Here is a 15,779-nt window from a genome sequence, read left to right as displayed (position 1 = left end):
TAAAGGGGGCCTAAGAAAGTCCCTGGAGGCCTCTGCAGCTCTAACACTAGTGTGGTTGGTGGGATTGTCTCAGATAAGCAGGAAATAATTTAAAAATAGAGAGGGGATAGACAAACAAACAGGCATGGCTGAAAATGGATCCAGTGCAGTTGTCCAAGCAGAAATGTCAAAAACCCATTCTTTAAAAAGCCATAAAAATGGAAAATCCAACTCCTGATGCAACTCAGTTCAATCGGCATTATTTGCAGACCAATGTAGCCCACCTTTATGTGTTCTTCAGTTTAAGTGACTATCCTGTTCAACAAGGGATTGGCGATCACTCTTGATTTCAAGACAGGGTCCCCTAGACCAGGAGAGAAATTCAATATGGGCAGTCCTCTATTTATAAGAATTCATTTAGTGGTTGTTTGAAGTTTCAAGTTATGCTGTGAGCCGCCCAGAGTCTTCGGAGAGGGGCGGCATACAAATCTAATAAACTATAACTATAAACTATACTACAAAGCTTCTGGGGAAAAAAAGCCCCTGATAGCATTTCTTTTTTCCCCCTTTTATTTAAGGCGTCAGAAGAAGAAGAGATAGTGGACCTCTTGCTGAAGAAAATATGCAGTTTTCTTGGAATTAAGTATAAAAATGACCGTACACAAGTTTGTGGCAAGCAGCTGCAAGAAGCTGGGAACGACATCTAGATATGGCTTCTCGTGTAAATGTGTAGCTGTTGTGTTACTTGTAAATGTTGTGATTTGTGGCAGAAATTGGGAGCTTATTTTTTAGGAATCAAAGGCTTCATTTGCTTTGTAATAATTAAATGTGTATCTTGCATAGATATAGAGATACTTTAAAGTATGTAGAACAGATCTCCCTTTTAGAATGTGCATGTCTGTCTCCTGTCACTATTTCTCAGTGTGATATAATAAATGTTAAGTATTAAAGCATAATTGTGGCTCAGTTTATTTAAAATTAGCAAATCTGCTATCAATTCTGCTCCGGTAATCTCACACTACTAACCAGAGCATACAAAACTTTCGCCAGACCAATCCTTGAATAAAGTTCATCTGTTTGGAACTCACACAGCATTTCAGACATAAACACTATAGAAAATGTCCAGAGATACTTCACTAGAAGAGCCCTCCACTTCTCCACTCGCAACAGAATACCCTACGCAACTAGACTTAGAATCCTAGGTTTAGAAAGCTTAGAACTACGTCGCCTTAAAAACAACCTGTGCATAGCCCATAAAATCATCTGCTACAACGTCCTTCCTGTCAACAACTACTTCAGCTTCAACTACAACAACACACAAGCACACAACAGATACAAACTCAAAGCAAACCACTACAAACTCGACTGCAGGAAATACAGTTTTAGTAACCGAGTAGTTAATGCATGGAACTCATTACCTGACTCTGTAGTATTATCACCCAACCCCCAAAACTTTACCCTTAGACTATCCACTGTTGATCTTTCCCGATTCCTAAGTGGTCAGTAAGGGGCGTGCATAAGTGCACCAGAGTGCCTTCCGTCCCCTGTTCTAAAGTTTCTCTCTTACTAGTATTATGTATATAAACATTGCTATATCTTTGTATAACACCAATACGTACTCGACAAAAACAAACAAACAAATAAATAAAATAAATTTGCAACTGACATGTCTCATATTCCTGGAAAAAAAAAAATTCCCCACGGAAGAAAATGTTTGGCTCTCATACAAAAGTCATCATGTGAGTGGAAGGCTCTAGATAGAAATTGAAATGATTTAGAAGAAAAGCTGAATCAGTCCTTTTGATAAGACATTTTCCAGTACAGGCCTAGTAAATATAATTACAAAATGGAAAAGGTTAAACAAAGCACCCCTTTTTGGGGTGGGGGAATGGATTTGCAACATTGCAAGCGAACATAGGAAGGGCTTCAAAAACCTCTCGACCATTTTTCCTCTAGCCAAAATAATTATTTAAAGCAAAATTCCTTTGTCTGTGGATGCCAACTTTAACTTTCCAGAGAATAAAAGAGGATGTTTATTCAGGTTTTCTAAGGAAAACACACATGTTGCAATATACTGGGGACAAATGCTTTAAAAAACCAAAATCTATAACAGATACAATTTAAATAAATAATAATAATAAAAAGGTCTATCAACACGGAAGACTAACTAGCAAAGCATTCTCAGGTCCATGCAGTTTTATGAAGGGGCTTTGGACTCAATTGGCCATAAACTCGCAGAGGTTTGGCCAACTCCATATCCTGAATACAGTGTTCCCTCGCTTTTCGCGGGGGATGCGTTCCGAGACCGCCCGCGAAAGTTGAATTTCCGCAAAGTAGAGATGCGGAAGTAAATACACTCTTTTTGGCTATGAACAATATCTCAAACCTTCCCTTAACACTTTAAACCCCTAAATTGCAATTTCCCATTCCCTTAGCAACCATTCAGATTATTACTCACCGTGTATATTTATTAAATATACATACTTGACAAAATAACATAAATAAAATAAAATAAATAAATAAAATTATCAAGTGGTTTTATCTTTTATTATTTATTTATTTTATTATTATTTTTATCATCATTCCCACATCACCCATCTCCTCCCACTTATGACTGTAACTTGTTTGTATCCTTAATATTTTTATTAATATTGTTTCCTGATTGCTTATTTGACCTTGAGTGTTGTACCTCATGATTCTTGAAGAATGTATCTTTTCTTTTATGTACATGGGAGCATGTGCACCAAAGACAAATTCCTTGTGTCCAATCACACTTGGCCAATAAAAAATCCTATTCTATTCTATTCCCAAGTCCTCGGTGGGGGGGGGGGGGAGGCATATAAATCCAATAAAATAAAATAAATAAATTCCATTCTATTCCTCTCTACTATTCTATTCTATTCTATATCTGACTTGGGGCAACTGGGGGGTGGGGGTCGCCATCCCTTAAAAATGGGAGCTTTTGCAGTTTTGCAGCTACTCCCCGCCCCCTCTCTCCTTTGTTGCTCTTCTTTGAAGCAGCAGAAAACCTCTCTGGTCGGAGGTTCAATCCTGAGATTCCCCAACTTTCACACACCCGGCAGCTGCTCCCCGGATTCTTCCTTTATGCGGGCCGAGAAAAAGGGGATTGTAGCCCACCCCCTCCAGAGCGCATCGCGCGGGACAAAGAAGGGGGGGGAAACCGAACAAAAACACTCTCTCCGCAGCGACGCGCATCGACTCCGCCCGGCCCTTTCTTCCCTTCCCCTGGGGCGGCCGAGGAGCCAGGCCAGGCCCCCATCGGGCCGGCAAAGCCCGCCTCCCTGCCTTCCCCTCCTCTTCCCCCGGCTGCTTTTTGCCCTCCGGCCTCGGGCCGCCTCTTGACGAGAGCGGCCCCGCGATGGCAGTGGCGGCGGCGACGGCTTGGCGCGCGTTGCAAAGGGTCGGGCTTGGCGCGGCGGCCCGGCCGCGCGGGTCCTGGCTGGGTTGGCCCAGCGGCGTCAGCGGCGTCCGCAGCGCCGAGGCCAGGCGGCTCAGCACCAGCCCTGCGTTGCTGCTCGCCGGTGAGTGGCGACCGGGGACGGGAGCGGAAAGTGGGCGGGCGGCGGGAACCGAAGCTCTCGGTGCGCCCTTGCAAGGAGCAGGCGTGCGCAAAAGCGCGCCGGGAGTCATCCGGCCCTTGGCGTGCTCTGCTTCGGATCCAACCGCGCCGAGGGAGCGGAGGCGCTTAGCCGGAGGCCTCTCCGCTTCCCGGGCCAGCCAGCGCGCTTTGCTGCTTGCCCTGCCCGGCGCGGTGCGCTCTGGACTCGGAGCGAAGGGCAGGACGCGCAACCGGGCAGGTCGCGTAAATATCCTTGCAGCTCAGCAGGGCGAGGCCCGAGTTGCACGCTTCGGGGGAGGCATGGGGGTTGCCAAGAATTGGGGTTAGGCTTCCCGGGAATCCGGAGCGAGGCCCGCTTCCTGGAAGTCAAGGCCCTTGGCTTTCACGCGTGGGCAGCACCCAGGGGGAAGTTGGCTTCCCGGACAGGCCTCTTGTGCAATGCAAGGTGGAAACAACAAATAAATGTGCACCTCCAGGCAAGGCTGAGTTCCTGATTTTGAAGGTCATTTTTAGTAGTTTATTTTAAGCAGCGTTACATTGTTGTTGTTATCATCATCACCACCATCATTTTATTCACAAAAAACAGTAATGCACAGCAAACATGTTTGATACGCTGGATTTCCTATCACAATATCACAAGTTGAACACTTCCCAAGCGTCTAGGAAGGACTGTGTGATGTGTTTTCGTATGATCGGGTGCAGATCCAAGTACAGTGGCCTTTTGCAACTGACAGATCGTGATTTTTGTCAATGTTTATTGTTTTCAAATGCTGGTTGAGATCTTTTGGCACAGCACCCAGTGTGCCGATTACTACTGGGACCACCTGTACTGGTGTATGACACAGTCTTTGTAGTTTGATTTTAAGATCCTGATATGGGCTAAGTTTTTCTTGTTGTTTTTCATCAATTCGGCTGTCACCTGGTATAGCGACATCAATGATCCACACTTTTTTCTTTTCCACAATCTCGAGGTGTATTGTGTTCCAAAACATTGTCATTATTATTTGTTAAACATATATATATATATATAGGATAATAGTAGTTTGTATAAATATAATATTAGTAAAAAGTAACCATAAAAGAGGTCAATAGGACAGGGATGGTAGGCACATTTCCAATACAAAACTCTGCATTCTAGGCTGTCTCTCATTCCGGAGGGGTGCTGAGAAATTAGGCAGGAAAGTCGCTGGATCAGGGGTCTCCAACCCTTGGTGACATTTAAGATTTGTGGACTTCAACTGGGAATGTTTTCGAGGAAAACAGACGTGTTTTCCGAGGAAAACAGACGTGGGGGAATTGAGATATCTCCCCCGGGCCTATACAATTTATGTATGGTATGTTTGTATGTATGTCTGCTTAATAATGGGTTTAAAAAAATATTTTAAATTGTAAATTATTAGATTTGTTATGAACTGTTTTATTGTGTTGTGAGCCGCCCCGAGTCTACGGAGGGGGCGGCATACAAATCTAATTAATAATAATAATAATAATAATAATAATAATAATAATAATAATAAAAAAGTGTTGCAATCTACTTGGGACAAATGTTTTAAAAAGAAAACACCAATAAGAGATACAATATACTTATAAAGTATTAAAGGCTGGCTGATGTTCATCCATCGTGTTCGAAGAGGACCTTGATATCTAATGGGTTGCGGGCTATACACGATGTGCCTGCAGGTGGCTGGTAAGGCCTATACGGGCATGAAATGTTCTGCCACATGTTGGGCAGATGTGTGGGTACCGTTGACGCAGCATTTGAAGCTCTGGCTTTGCAGAGTGCTCACTTTTGCTATGAATGTTCTTCTGGCCTCAGATGCCTGGCATCTAACAATCAGTCTGGCTAACAATTAATCAAACCGTAAACCATTTCTTTGGATTGGGGACATTGGCATGCCATGGGAATTTTGAAGAATTCCATGGCGCTCGTGGAAAGCGAAAGAGAGACTGGTTGCTGATCCTGAGGCATGAACTGGATTTTGCAAACAATGTTGGCTTGCTCTTTGGGCAATATATAAGCACATAAACCAGCTTTTATACCCTTTGGGCCCTGCATTCAGTGCATCCAGTAAGTGTGGTATTAAAGTAAAGAAAGAAGAGAAGGGGAAATACTGTATTCCGTTTTCAGCTGTGGAAGAAGACTTGCTAGGTCTTTCCAGGTTTTGAAGGGAGTTTTCTATTCAAAGTTGGGAAAACATTCCCAGCACGAAGATTAGATTAGATTAGAAGGGAAAGTTTGCCTATTTGCCGATGACTCTAAAGTGTGCAATAGGGTTGATATTCCTGGAGGGGTCTGTAATATGGTAAATGATTTAGCTTTACTAGATAAATGGTCAAAGCAATGGAAACTGCAGTTTAATGTTTCCAAATGTAAAATAATGCACTTGGGGAAAAGGAATCCTCAATCTGAGTATTGCATTGGCAGTTCTGTGTTAGCAAATACTTCAAAAGAAAAGGATTTAGGGGTAATGATTTCTGACAGTCTCAAAATGGGTGGGCAGTGCAGTCAGGCGGTAGGGAAAGCAAGTAGGATGCTTGGCTGCATAGCTAGAGGTATAACAAGCAGGAAGAGGGAGATTATGATCCCGCTATATAGAATGCTGGTGAGACCACATTTGGAATACTGTGTTCAGTTCTGGAGACCTCACCTACAAAAAGATATTGACAAAATTGAACGGGTCCAAAGACGGGCTACAAGAACGGTGGAAGGTCTTAAGCATAAAACGTATCAGGAAAGACTTAATGAACTCAATCTGCATAGTCTGGAGGACAGAAGGAAAAGGGGGGACATGATCGAAACATTTAAATATATTAAAGGGTTAAATAAGGTTCAGGAGGGAAGTGTTTTTAATAGGAAAGTGAACACAAGAACAAGGGGACACAATCTGAAGTTAGTTGGGGGAAAGATCAAAAGCAACATGAGAAAATATTATTTTACTGAAAGAGTAGTAGATCCTTGGAACAAACTTCCAGCAGACGTGGTAGATAAATCCACAGTAACTGAATTTAAACATGCCTGGGATAAACATATATCCATCCTAAGATAAAATACAGAAAATAGTATAAGGGCAGACTAGATGGACCATGAGGTCTTTTTCTGCCGTCAGACTTCTATGTTTCTAGAATAGAATAGAATTCTTTATTGGCCAAGTATTAATTCTGGGAGTTGAAGTCCACAAGTCAGAAAAGAGTCAACTTTGCCTACCCCGATCTACAGGGGAAAAGTCTAAAGACAGATATTAAGAGAAAAAGAAAGAATGGAATGGAACGGAACAGAACAGAATTCTTTATTGGCCAAGTATCATTGGACACACAAGGAATTTGTCTTTGATGCATGTGCTCTCAGTGTACATAAAAAGAAAAGATACATTCCTCAAGAATCATAAGGTACAACACTTAATGATAGTCATAGGTTACAAATAAGCAATCAAATCATGCTAGGCAACAATCAATATAAATCGTAAGGATACAAGCAACATGTTACAGTCATAGAGTCATAAGTGGGAGGAGATGGGGAATAGGAACTATGAGAAGATTAGTAGTGATGCAGACTAAGTGAATAGTTTGACAGTATTGCGGGAATTGGCCAATAATTGACCACTATCAGATTGGCCAATAAGGCTAATTTGATAGTGATTATGTACTATCAAATGGATGTTGACTCCTAGCAATCAGATAGATAATCTGAAATGAGGATTTGTCCCTAGCCTGGTTTTTCAGCTATTTAGATTGAAGGGAAGTGATGATCTCCATCTCTGGATAGGTTCAAAGAGAGGCTGGGAATAATTTCATTTGAATTACAGCCTTGATGTGGCTGGACTTAATCACCAAAATGGGCTTCTATAAAGACAAACATATTGTGTGGGTTAGCTAGATGGAGTGTTATATTATTACTTTCGCAATAAAATGCGCCCAGAGATGATGATGATTTATTGGATTTATATCCTGCCCCTCTCCGAGGACTCGTGATATCTCCTGCAAATTGGTTCAGACGAACACGGAGTATGGGCAGTAGTTGTGGAATTGTGTCAGCCGGAAAGGAAACAGTGCAAAGACAACAAGAGGGCAGGACGGTGAAGTGGCCTTTAAGAAAATAGTGTTGACTGGGAGTGTGATTGTGTTAGGAGATCAAAATACATGCTTGCTTGCTTTCTGTTATTTAGTGCCCTGTTAATCCCTCTCTATTATGTTGCATATAAGAATGCAGCTATGAGAGCAATCATGGGCTTTCCCAAATATGCCCATGTTACACCAACACTCCGCAGTCTGCATTGGTTGCCGATCAGTTTCCGGTCACAATTCAAAGTGTTGGTTATGACCTATAAAGCCCTTCATGGCACCGGACCAGATTATCTCAGCGACCGCCTTCTGCTGCACGAATCCCAGCGACCAGTTAGGTCCCACAGAGTGGGTCTTCTCTGGGTCCCATCGACTAAACAATGCCGCTTGGCGGGACCCAGGGGAAGAGCCTTCTCTGTGGCGACCCCGGCCCTCTGGAACCAACTCCCCCCAGAGATTAGAATTGCCTCCACCCTCCTTGCCTTTCGTAAGCTACTTAAAACCCACCTCTGCCACCAGGCATGGGGGAATTGAGATACTCTTTCCCCCTAGGCCTTTACAATTTTATGCATGGTATGTCTGTATGTATGTTTGGTTTTTATTATAATGGGGTTTTAATTGTTTTTAGTATTGGATTATTATTGTATGCTGTCTTGTTATTGCTGTTAGCCGCCCCGAGTCTCCGGAGAGGGGCGGCATACAAATCCAATAAATAATAATAATAATATGAATGAAGTGTGCCTTTGCGTAATATTGGACGAGTTTTACAAATTGTTCAGTTCTGTGCCACCAATTCAGTTGCAACTTTAAAGCCACCTCACAGGTGTCTAGTCATTTCTTAGCTCCCATATCTCCATATATAGTAGTGTGTGCTCACAAGGGTCAACTCACAAAATTAAAACAATAAACAAATGGAAACCAAGCATTAAAAATAGATAATCTCATTTTTTTTCTGCGGTTATAATTTTTTAATATCTCATTTTACCTTTCTTCTTAATAACTCTATTCTAATAGCACATCCTTCATAAAAGCTATTTGATTACATTCTTAATTAAATTATCCTTCCTTTGATATATAATTTTATGGTGAAAGAGGTGTTATTAGCTAGTTTTAGATGATACACTTTTCCCAAAAGGTTTGCACACTTCTGGCCAAGGAGCTAGCCCTTTGCAAATTAATAAGAATTATATTCATTATCATGATGTATAATTATGAAGCATGTATGGAGATACATACTGTACATGCCGAAGGAGAATCAAAATATGAGTATTGTAGGAAGAAAAAGCCGGGTCCAGCAGGGGTTGAAAGTTTGACAAAGTTTGCCTTGGATCAGACAGGGAAAGTATTGATGTATAAGCTAAGCAGATATGAATACATAAAGAATAATTCTTAAATATCATTTACCACTTACGCCACACATAAAAAGGGGGTTCCTAGCTCATGTTTTAAGTTTTGGGGTTTATATCAGAAGAACATGAGTAGGATTGCAAAAAGATATGCAAATACAGAGCCTTAACATTGACCCATTGGTTTTGCTTTGGTTTTTTTTAGCTCGTCGCTTTACAGACAAGCATGAATGGATCGCCGTCGAAAATGGAATTGGAACGATAGGAATTAGCAACTTTGCACAGGTACCGTTCCTGCCCTCTCTGGCGATCTTGGCATTGTCGGTTGGCCTTGCTCTTTGATCTCTTGATTGTCCTAACTGCCGTTTCTGCCTGCAAAGCCAATTTGTGGACTTGGACCTCGAGGTGCCTGCCTGGAAAACAGGATCGAAAAGACCTGGATGTGCCTCACTGGCTTGGCCTCATTCCCCAAAAACATAGAAACTGAGAGGGAATCGGGTTTGAAACTTTCTGTCGGTTTCTGTTTGGAGAGAATACATTCACAATGTAAGAGAGGGCCAGGCAGCCTTTAGATAAGAGGTCTCCAACCTTGGCAACGTTATGAGGTGTGGACTTCAAATCCCAAAATTCCTCAGCTGGCTGGAAAATTCTGGGAATTGAAGTCCATAAGTCTTAAAAGTTCCCAAGTTTGAGGACCTTTGATAAGGATATGAGAAGAGCCTTCTCTGTGGCGGCCCCGGCCCTCTGGAATCAACTCCCCCCCCGGAGATCAGGATTGCCCCGACCCTCCTTGCCTTTTGCAAATTAATGAAAACCCACCTATGCCGCCAGGCTTGGGGGACATAACTGACCCTTAGCTGTTTCATTTTATGTATGGTTTAATTGGATGGTATGACCGTTTTTAAAACGGGTTTTTATAATTGTTTTTAATATTAGATTTGTGCTTTGTATTTTGTTGTGAGCCGCTCCGAGTCTTCGGAGAGGGGCAGCATACAAGTCTAATAAATTATTATTATTATTGTTGTTGTTGTTGTTGTTGTTATTAATGTGGGGTCAAATTGGGAAGGACATAAACTTCCCAAAGTTTATGGGGGACATAAAGCTGGTCCTAAAGGTGCTTTTTCAAGAGGCAACTGGACTTTCTGTTTTTTCTTTGAAGACGTTTTGCTTCTCATCCAAGAAGCTTCTTCAGCTCTTAACTGGATGGTGCTGAATGGAAGGATTTATATTCCCCAAAATAACCAGCTGTCTGCAAGGAGTATAAACCCTTCCCTTCCCCACCATCCAATCAGAGCTGAAGAAGCTTCTTGAATGAGAAGCGAAACGTCTTCAAAGAAAACCCAGAAAGTCCGGTTGCCTCTTGAAAAAGCACCTCTGTCTCTTGATAGACATTTGTTTTGTGCTTAAATTCCACCGCAAGATGCTCAACTTCCTTTCCACTTCTTGGAATCACGGCTGATGCAGGAATTTTTCATTTCAGGAAGCATTAGGGGATGTCGTTTATTGCAGTCTTCCAGAAATTGGAACAAAACTGAACAAACAAGGTAAGCATTATTCATTTGAAAAAACCCCACCTTGTCTCCCCAAAAAATAAATATTACATTAGATAGCAATCTCAACCTTGGTGGAATAAAGTTACTTTGGGCTCTTTTTTTTAAGAATACAGATGTGCCCCAAAGATTTCCTACAGGACCATCTTCTGCCTCATGTATCCCAGCGGCAGGTTAGGTCCCGCAGAATTGGCCTTCTCCAGGTCCCGTCAGCTAGACAATGTCGCCTGGTGGGGCCTGGGGGTAGAGTCTTCTCTGTGGCGGCGCCGGCCCTATGGATTCAACTCTCTCCAGAGATTCGTGCTGCCCCCACCCTCATCACCTTCCGCAAGTCTTTAAAGATCCACATCTGCTGACAGGCCACTAAGTTTAACATTTAGCAAATGAATTTATAGGTGTGATTGAGTGAGTGTGAGCGACTGGTTTTAAGAAATTTGGGGTGTAGGTTTAGATTTAGATTTCTGGATACTGTATTTTTTCTTGATGTGAGCCACCCTGAGCCTGAGGAGAAGGGTGGCGTAGAAATCTAATAAATAAATATATTTTTCTTTATATTAAATAGCAGACTTCTCCCTACCTCGGCCCCCAGCTCCTTAGGTGTCAAGAGGAGAAACAAGTTATGAAAGACTTCTGTTTCCAAAATGATCTGTATAGTCTGGAGGACAGAAGGAAAAGGGGGGACATGATTGAAACGCTTAAATATATTAAAGGGTTAAATAAGGTCCAGGAGGGAAGTGTTTTTAATAGGAAAGTGAACACAAGAACAAGGGGACACAATCTGAAGTTAGTTGGGGGAAAGATCAAAAGCAACATGAGAAAATATTATTTTACTGAAAGAGTAGTAGATCCTTGGAACAAACTTCCAGCAGACGTGGTAGATAAATCCACAGTAACTGAATTTAAACATGCCTGGGATGAACATATATCCATCCTAAGATAAAATACAGAAAATAGTATAAGGGCAGACTAGATGGACCACGAGGTCTTTTTCTGCCGTCAGACTTCTATGTTTCTATGATAGCTGCTTTTGGAAGACACATGTAAAAAGGTCTTTGAAAGAAAGAAGTAAATGTGGACCTCTGTGCTCACGTAGCAAGTTTGTATGGATCTTTTCTGGCCGGTCAGCGGCCAGCAAACCTGGCAGCAAATACTGACAGTGAGGAGGTTGGGAAAGAATGTGGGCCAGTCCTGGAAGCTGGGGAAGCTCAGACGAGGACTCTGTTGAAGGCAGAGAGGAGGCTAAGGCTGTCTGGCAGTTATCAGCTGTCTCCGGAGCTAGACAACAGTGAGGCAGAGGAACAGCTGGAGCCTATTCCCAGTGTGCCCATGCACAGAGCTGCCAGAAGAAAAGAACAGTTAAGAAATCAGGGTCGACTTGGGAGTAAAGCCACAGGGTTTTTTGAAGCTTTTCCCCCTAGCCCTAATAAGGTGCTAACAATCTTCCAGTGCAGAATTCTTTCATTGCTACTCCAAATAAGTTTTTTTCCAGCCCTAAGTCTTTGCAGGCTTGTTTTCATTCCTACTCCCTCGGAAGAATATTTTTTTCAGCCCTAACCAGCGGATAAAATAATGTGCTGAAGCTGACCAGACTAAAGACGTTTAGCCAGATGAATACCTGGTAGGCAGATTCTTTCCCCTATTTTCCTCCCCAAAAACTAAGGTGCGTCTTCAAAAGAATATGAAGTTTATTATTTATTTGCTGCCTATCTTGCTATATGGGGCTACTCTGGGTGGGCTTACGATGATAAAAAGGAAGAAGTGGAAAGAGTGTGAACAGAAGACAATAGAACTAGAAATTTTTATTTTATTTATTTATTTATTCATTCATTCATTCATTCATTCATTCATTCATTTAGTCCAATACACAATGAGGGCTTTAGTGGGTATATATCAATATACACATAGTAAAATATATGATGAAGGTTATAGAGGAGATACTCATAGTAAAATACTGTATATCTAAGAAATAATAGAAAAGAAGATATAGGAATAGAACATATCAATGAAAGAATAGAAGAAAGGTATAGGAGATATAGGAGAGCAATAGGACAGGGGACGGAAGGCACTCTAGAAATGCAACTATATGATTCCCAAAAAAAGAATGATAGACAGGTGGAGAGCAGAGAACGAAGAGTGTGTGTGTGTGTGTGTGTGTGTGAGTGAGTGAGTGTGTGTGCAGTTTGCCATCAATTCAGCCGCCGCTTGTAGCACGACAAAGAAATGCGAATGCTCATTTTGGAATCTCTGTACCCATTTAATGTTCCAGATGAATTTGGAGCCTTGGAAAGTGTGAAGGCTGCTAGTGAAATCTACTCACCCGTCACAGGAGAAGTCACAGAAATTAACAGCGCCCTTGCTGATAATCCTGGACTTGTCAACAAATCTTGTTACCAAGATGGTAAGAGAAAGGAACCCCCCTTTTCCCAAGGATTCCAAATACTAGTGTGGAGAATATCGCAATGATAATACAGATAGTCCACAACTTGGGACCACAGTTGAACCCAAAAATATGTCATTTAGCAAGACAGTTAAGTGAGCTTTGGCCCATTTTACAACCTTTCTTGCCTCAGTTGTTAAACAAAAATCACTGCAGTTGATATAGTAATCCAGTTTTTAAGGGTATCTGGCTTCCCCATTGACTTCGCTTGCCAGAAGACTATAAAGAGCGGTCATATGATCTTGGGACATAGCAACGGTCATAATGTGAAACAGTTGCCAAGCATCGGAATTTTGGTCACATCATGGGGAAGGCTGCAAAGGTCATACATGTGAAAAACGGCCATAAGCCACATTTTTCACAGCCATTGTAACTTTGAACAGTCCTAAAATGAACCGTTGTAAGTTGAGGAATACCTATATTGGAACTTATCCAACAGAGTGCTGTGGGATAAACACTAAAGGTAGTCTTAAACTTAACAATTGTCATTGAACCTGGAATTACAATTTTAAGTCATGATGATTTTTAAGTGGATAACCATGTGACCATCAGTGATTTTACAACCTTTTTTTAAAAAGAAAAATACATTTTATTTGTTTCTGTTTGTTTCTGTTCTTTCTATGTTTCGTGTCTTGAACATTTGCTTTTTGGGTTTCATGCATCCATACAATATTCTTAACAATATTTCTTGCTTTTTAAGAAAATTGCAATCCATTATCATTTCATTTTCAATACATCTCTTAAATTTCTCACAGAGGAATTATTGAGTCTGTCATCTGCACCTCTATAACTGTCTGGTTGGGTTCTGCAACCCAACAAGACAGACACAGACTTCAGAGGAGAATCAGAATTGCAGAAAAACAATTACTGCCTTCCACTGAGGACTTGTGTACACTGCACAGTCAAAAAGAGGGCTGTGAAAATATTTACTGACCTCTTGTATCCTGGACATAAGTTGTTTCAACTCCTACTCTCAAAATGTCTCTATAGAACACTGCACACCAAGACAACTAAAACACAAGAACAGTTTTTTCCCCAAACGCCATCGCTCTGCTAAATAAATAATTTCCTCAACGCTGTCAAACTATTCACTAAGGCTGCATTACTATTACTATTAGTCTTCTCATCTTTCTTATCATGCATCTCCTATTACCTATGACTGTATGACTGTAACTTGTTGCTTGCATCCTTACGATTTATATCAATATTTATTGTTTCCTGATTGCTTATTTGACTCCTATGACAATCATTAAGTGTTATACCTCATGATTCTTGACAAATGTATCTTTTTCTTTTATGTACACTAAGAGCATATGTACCAAAGGCAAATTCCTTGTGTGTCCAATGATACTTGGCCAATAAAGAATTCTGTTCCATTCCATTCCATTCTTTCTTTTTCTCTTAATATCTGTCTTTAGACTTTTCCCCTCTAGACTGGGGTAGGCAAAGTTTACTCTTTTCAGACTTGTGGACTTCAACTCCCAGAATTCCTGAAGCAAACATGCTAGCTCAGGAATTCTGGGAGTTGAAGTCCACAAGTCACAGAAGAGCCAACTTTACCTACTCCTGCTCTAAATGATATTGATGCAATGAAGATGAATTTGGATAACTCTGGGAGGCAGCAGAAGACAGGAGAACCTGGCACGCTACGGTTTATGTGTTGGTGACAAGTCAGACATGCCTAAGTGACTGAACAGCAGCAAAAAGAGTTTCTAGTTCAATGACTAGAAGCCATTGGACCTAAGAGTAGCCTTTATTAGAACTACAGGAGCCCTGGATATCTTGGTGCTTATTTAAGGACACACACACCCTAATTTGTTTTTTTGCTTTTGGCTCACAGGTTGGCTTATCAAAATGACAGTGGACAATCCTTCTGAACTGGACGGCCTCTTGACTGAAGATGCGTATGAAAAATACATCAAATCCATTGAGGAATAGCTGGACGGTGCCAAGCTGAGCCAGTACTCACTACTTTCTTTGACGTAGATGGTCCCAAATTACTGGCCCGAAGCAAAGTTGGCGCAGCAGCTGGTTGAGGAAATTTTAAAAAGGAAAAAAAACCACCGTCTTTCTTCTAATCGTGTTAAAGGCAGTCCACAAATGGTCCGTAAATCAGAAAGTTTGTGGCTTCTCTTCCTAGTCAAGAATCAATTTTTTTTTCTCCTCTCCGTTCCGATGAATATAATTTCAAGGTTTGAAGTCCATAATTCCTTCTGGCCTAGAGTGACCTTTGTTCCTGAAATGAACCCAGGAGGTTGATAAGGTAGATCTGGAAGATGATGCAATGGCCTTAATTCCAACTTCCACTTTTTTTTATTTTGTAGAGATTTTCTTGCTTTTCCCCCCCCACCATCTATCCCTGGGTGTTCTGTTTTCGGTCATCTTACCCAGAAGCTGTCCCGCTGCCTTTGATATTAGTGAAAGTCCTCAAGAGATTAGATGGTTCAAAAGTGCAAGTGTTGGGCTGGAGGCATGGAGACCCCAGCTAACCCTTCCTGCCTCGCAGCAGATAAGATAACAGAAGTTAATAAAAAATCCTGACTCTACCAAGTTTGTTTGTTGTTCCCGTTGTGACTTAATAATTAAGTAGGGGGTAAGATTGAGGGTGTGTATTTGACCTTGTAGTTTATTAGAAAGTTCAAAAGTCAATCTTGGGGCCTCAATTTACAACCACAGGCTGCATTAACAGAGGGATAGAACCAAGATCACGTGAAGTGTTAATACCACTTTATAAGGTCTTAGTAAGGCCACGCTTGGAATACTGCATTCAGTTTTGGTCACCACGATGCAAAAAGGATATTGAGACTCTAGAAAAAGTGCAGAGAAGA

The 15,779-nt window shown here is 41.5% G+C and overlaps 2 protein-coding genes across 2 annotated transcripts in view; both read left to right on the top strand.

Moving 5' to 3' along the window:
• Window positions 1-929, top strand: part of PKD1L3 (polycystin 1 like 3, transient receptor potential channel interacting) — a 107,086-nt gene extending 106,157 nt beyond the window's left edge. Inside the window, exon 42 of the mRNA XM_070761645.1 lies at window positions 558-929. Coding sequence (XP_070617746.1) covers window positions 558-686 — 129 coding nt within the window. The 3' untranslated portion in view covers window positions 687-929. The remainder of the gene's footprint in view (window positions 1-557) is intronic.
• A 2,303-nt stretch (window positions 930-3,232) lies between these two features.
• Window positions 3,233-15,497, top strand: GCSH (glycine cleavage system protein H). Its single transcript, XM_070760443.1, has 5 exons — window positions 3,233-3,521; window positions 9,170-9,249; window positions 10,445-10,508; window positions 12,781-12,912; window positions 14,792-15,497. Exons 1-5 carry the CDS (start codon window positions 3,359-3,361, stop codon window positions 14,887-14,889), a joined length of 537 nt encoding a protein of 178 aa, XP_070616544.1. The 5' UTR covers window positions 3,233-3,358; the 3' UTR covers window positions 14,890-15,497.
• The last annotated feature ends 282 nt before the right edge of the window (window positions 15,498-15,779 follow it).

Source organism: Erythrolamprus reginae, chromosome 9 (genome assembly GCF_031021105.1).
Source record: "Erythrolamprus reginae isolate rEryReg1 chromosome 9, rEryReg1.hap1, whole genome shotgun sequence".
Classification (NCBI taxonomy): domain Eukaryota; kingdom Metazoa; phylum Chordata; class Lepidosauria; order Squamata; family Dipsadidae; genus Erythrolamprus; species Erythrolamprus reginae.
This window is presented reverse-complemented; position numbering and strand designations above follow the sequence as displayed.

Excerpts from the sequence above, each read along its gene's own strand:
- GCSH (XM_070760443.1), top strand. The coding sequence starts at position 3,359 with ATGGCAGTGGCGGCGGCGACGGCTTGGCGCGCGTTGCAAAGGGTCGGG. Across the intron at positions 9,250-10,444 it reads GAATTAGCAACTTTGCACAG|GAAGCATTAGGGGATGTCGT; the intron begins GTACCGTTCCTG and ends TTTTCATTTCAG. Across the intron at positions 12,913-14,791 it reads CAAATCTTGTTACCAAGATG|GTTGGCTTATCAAAATGACA; the intron begins GTAAGAGAAAGG and ends TTTGGCTCACAG.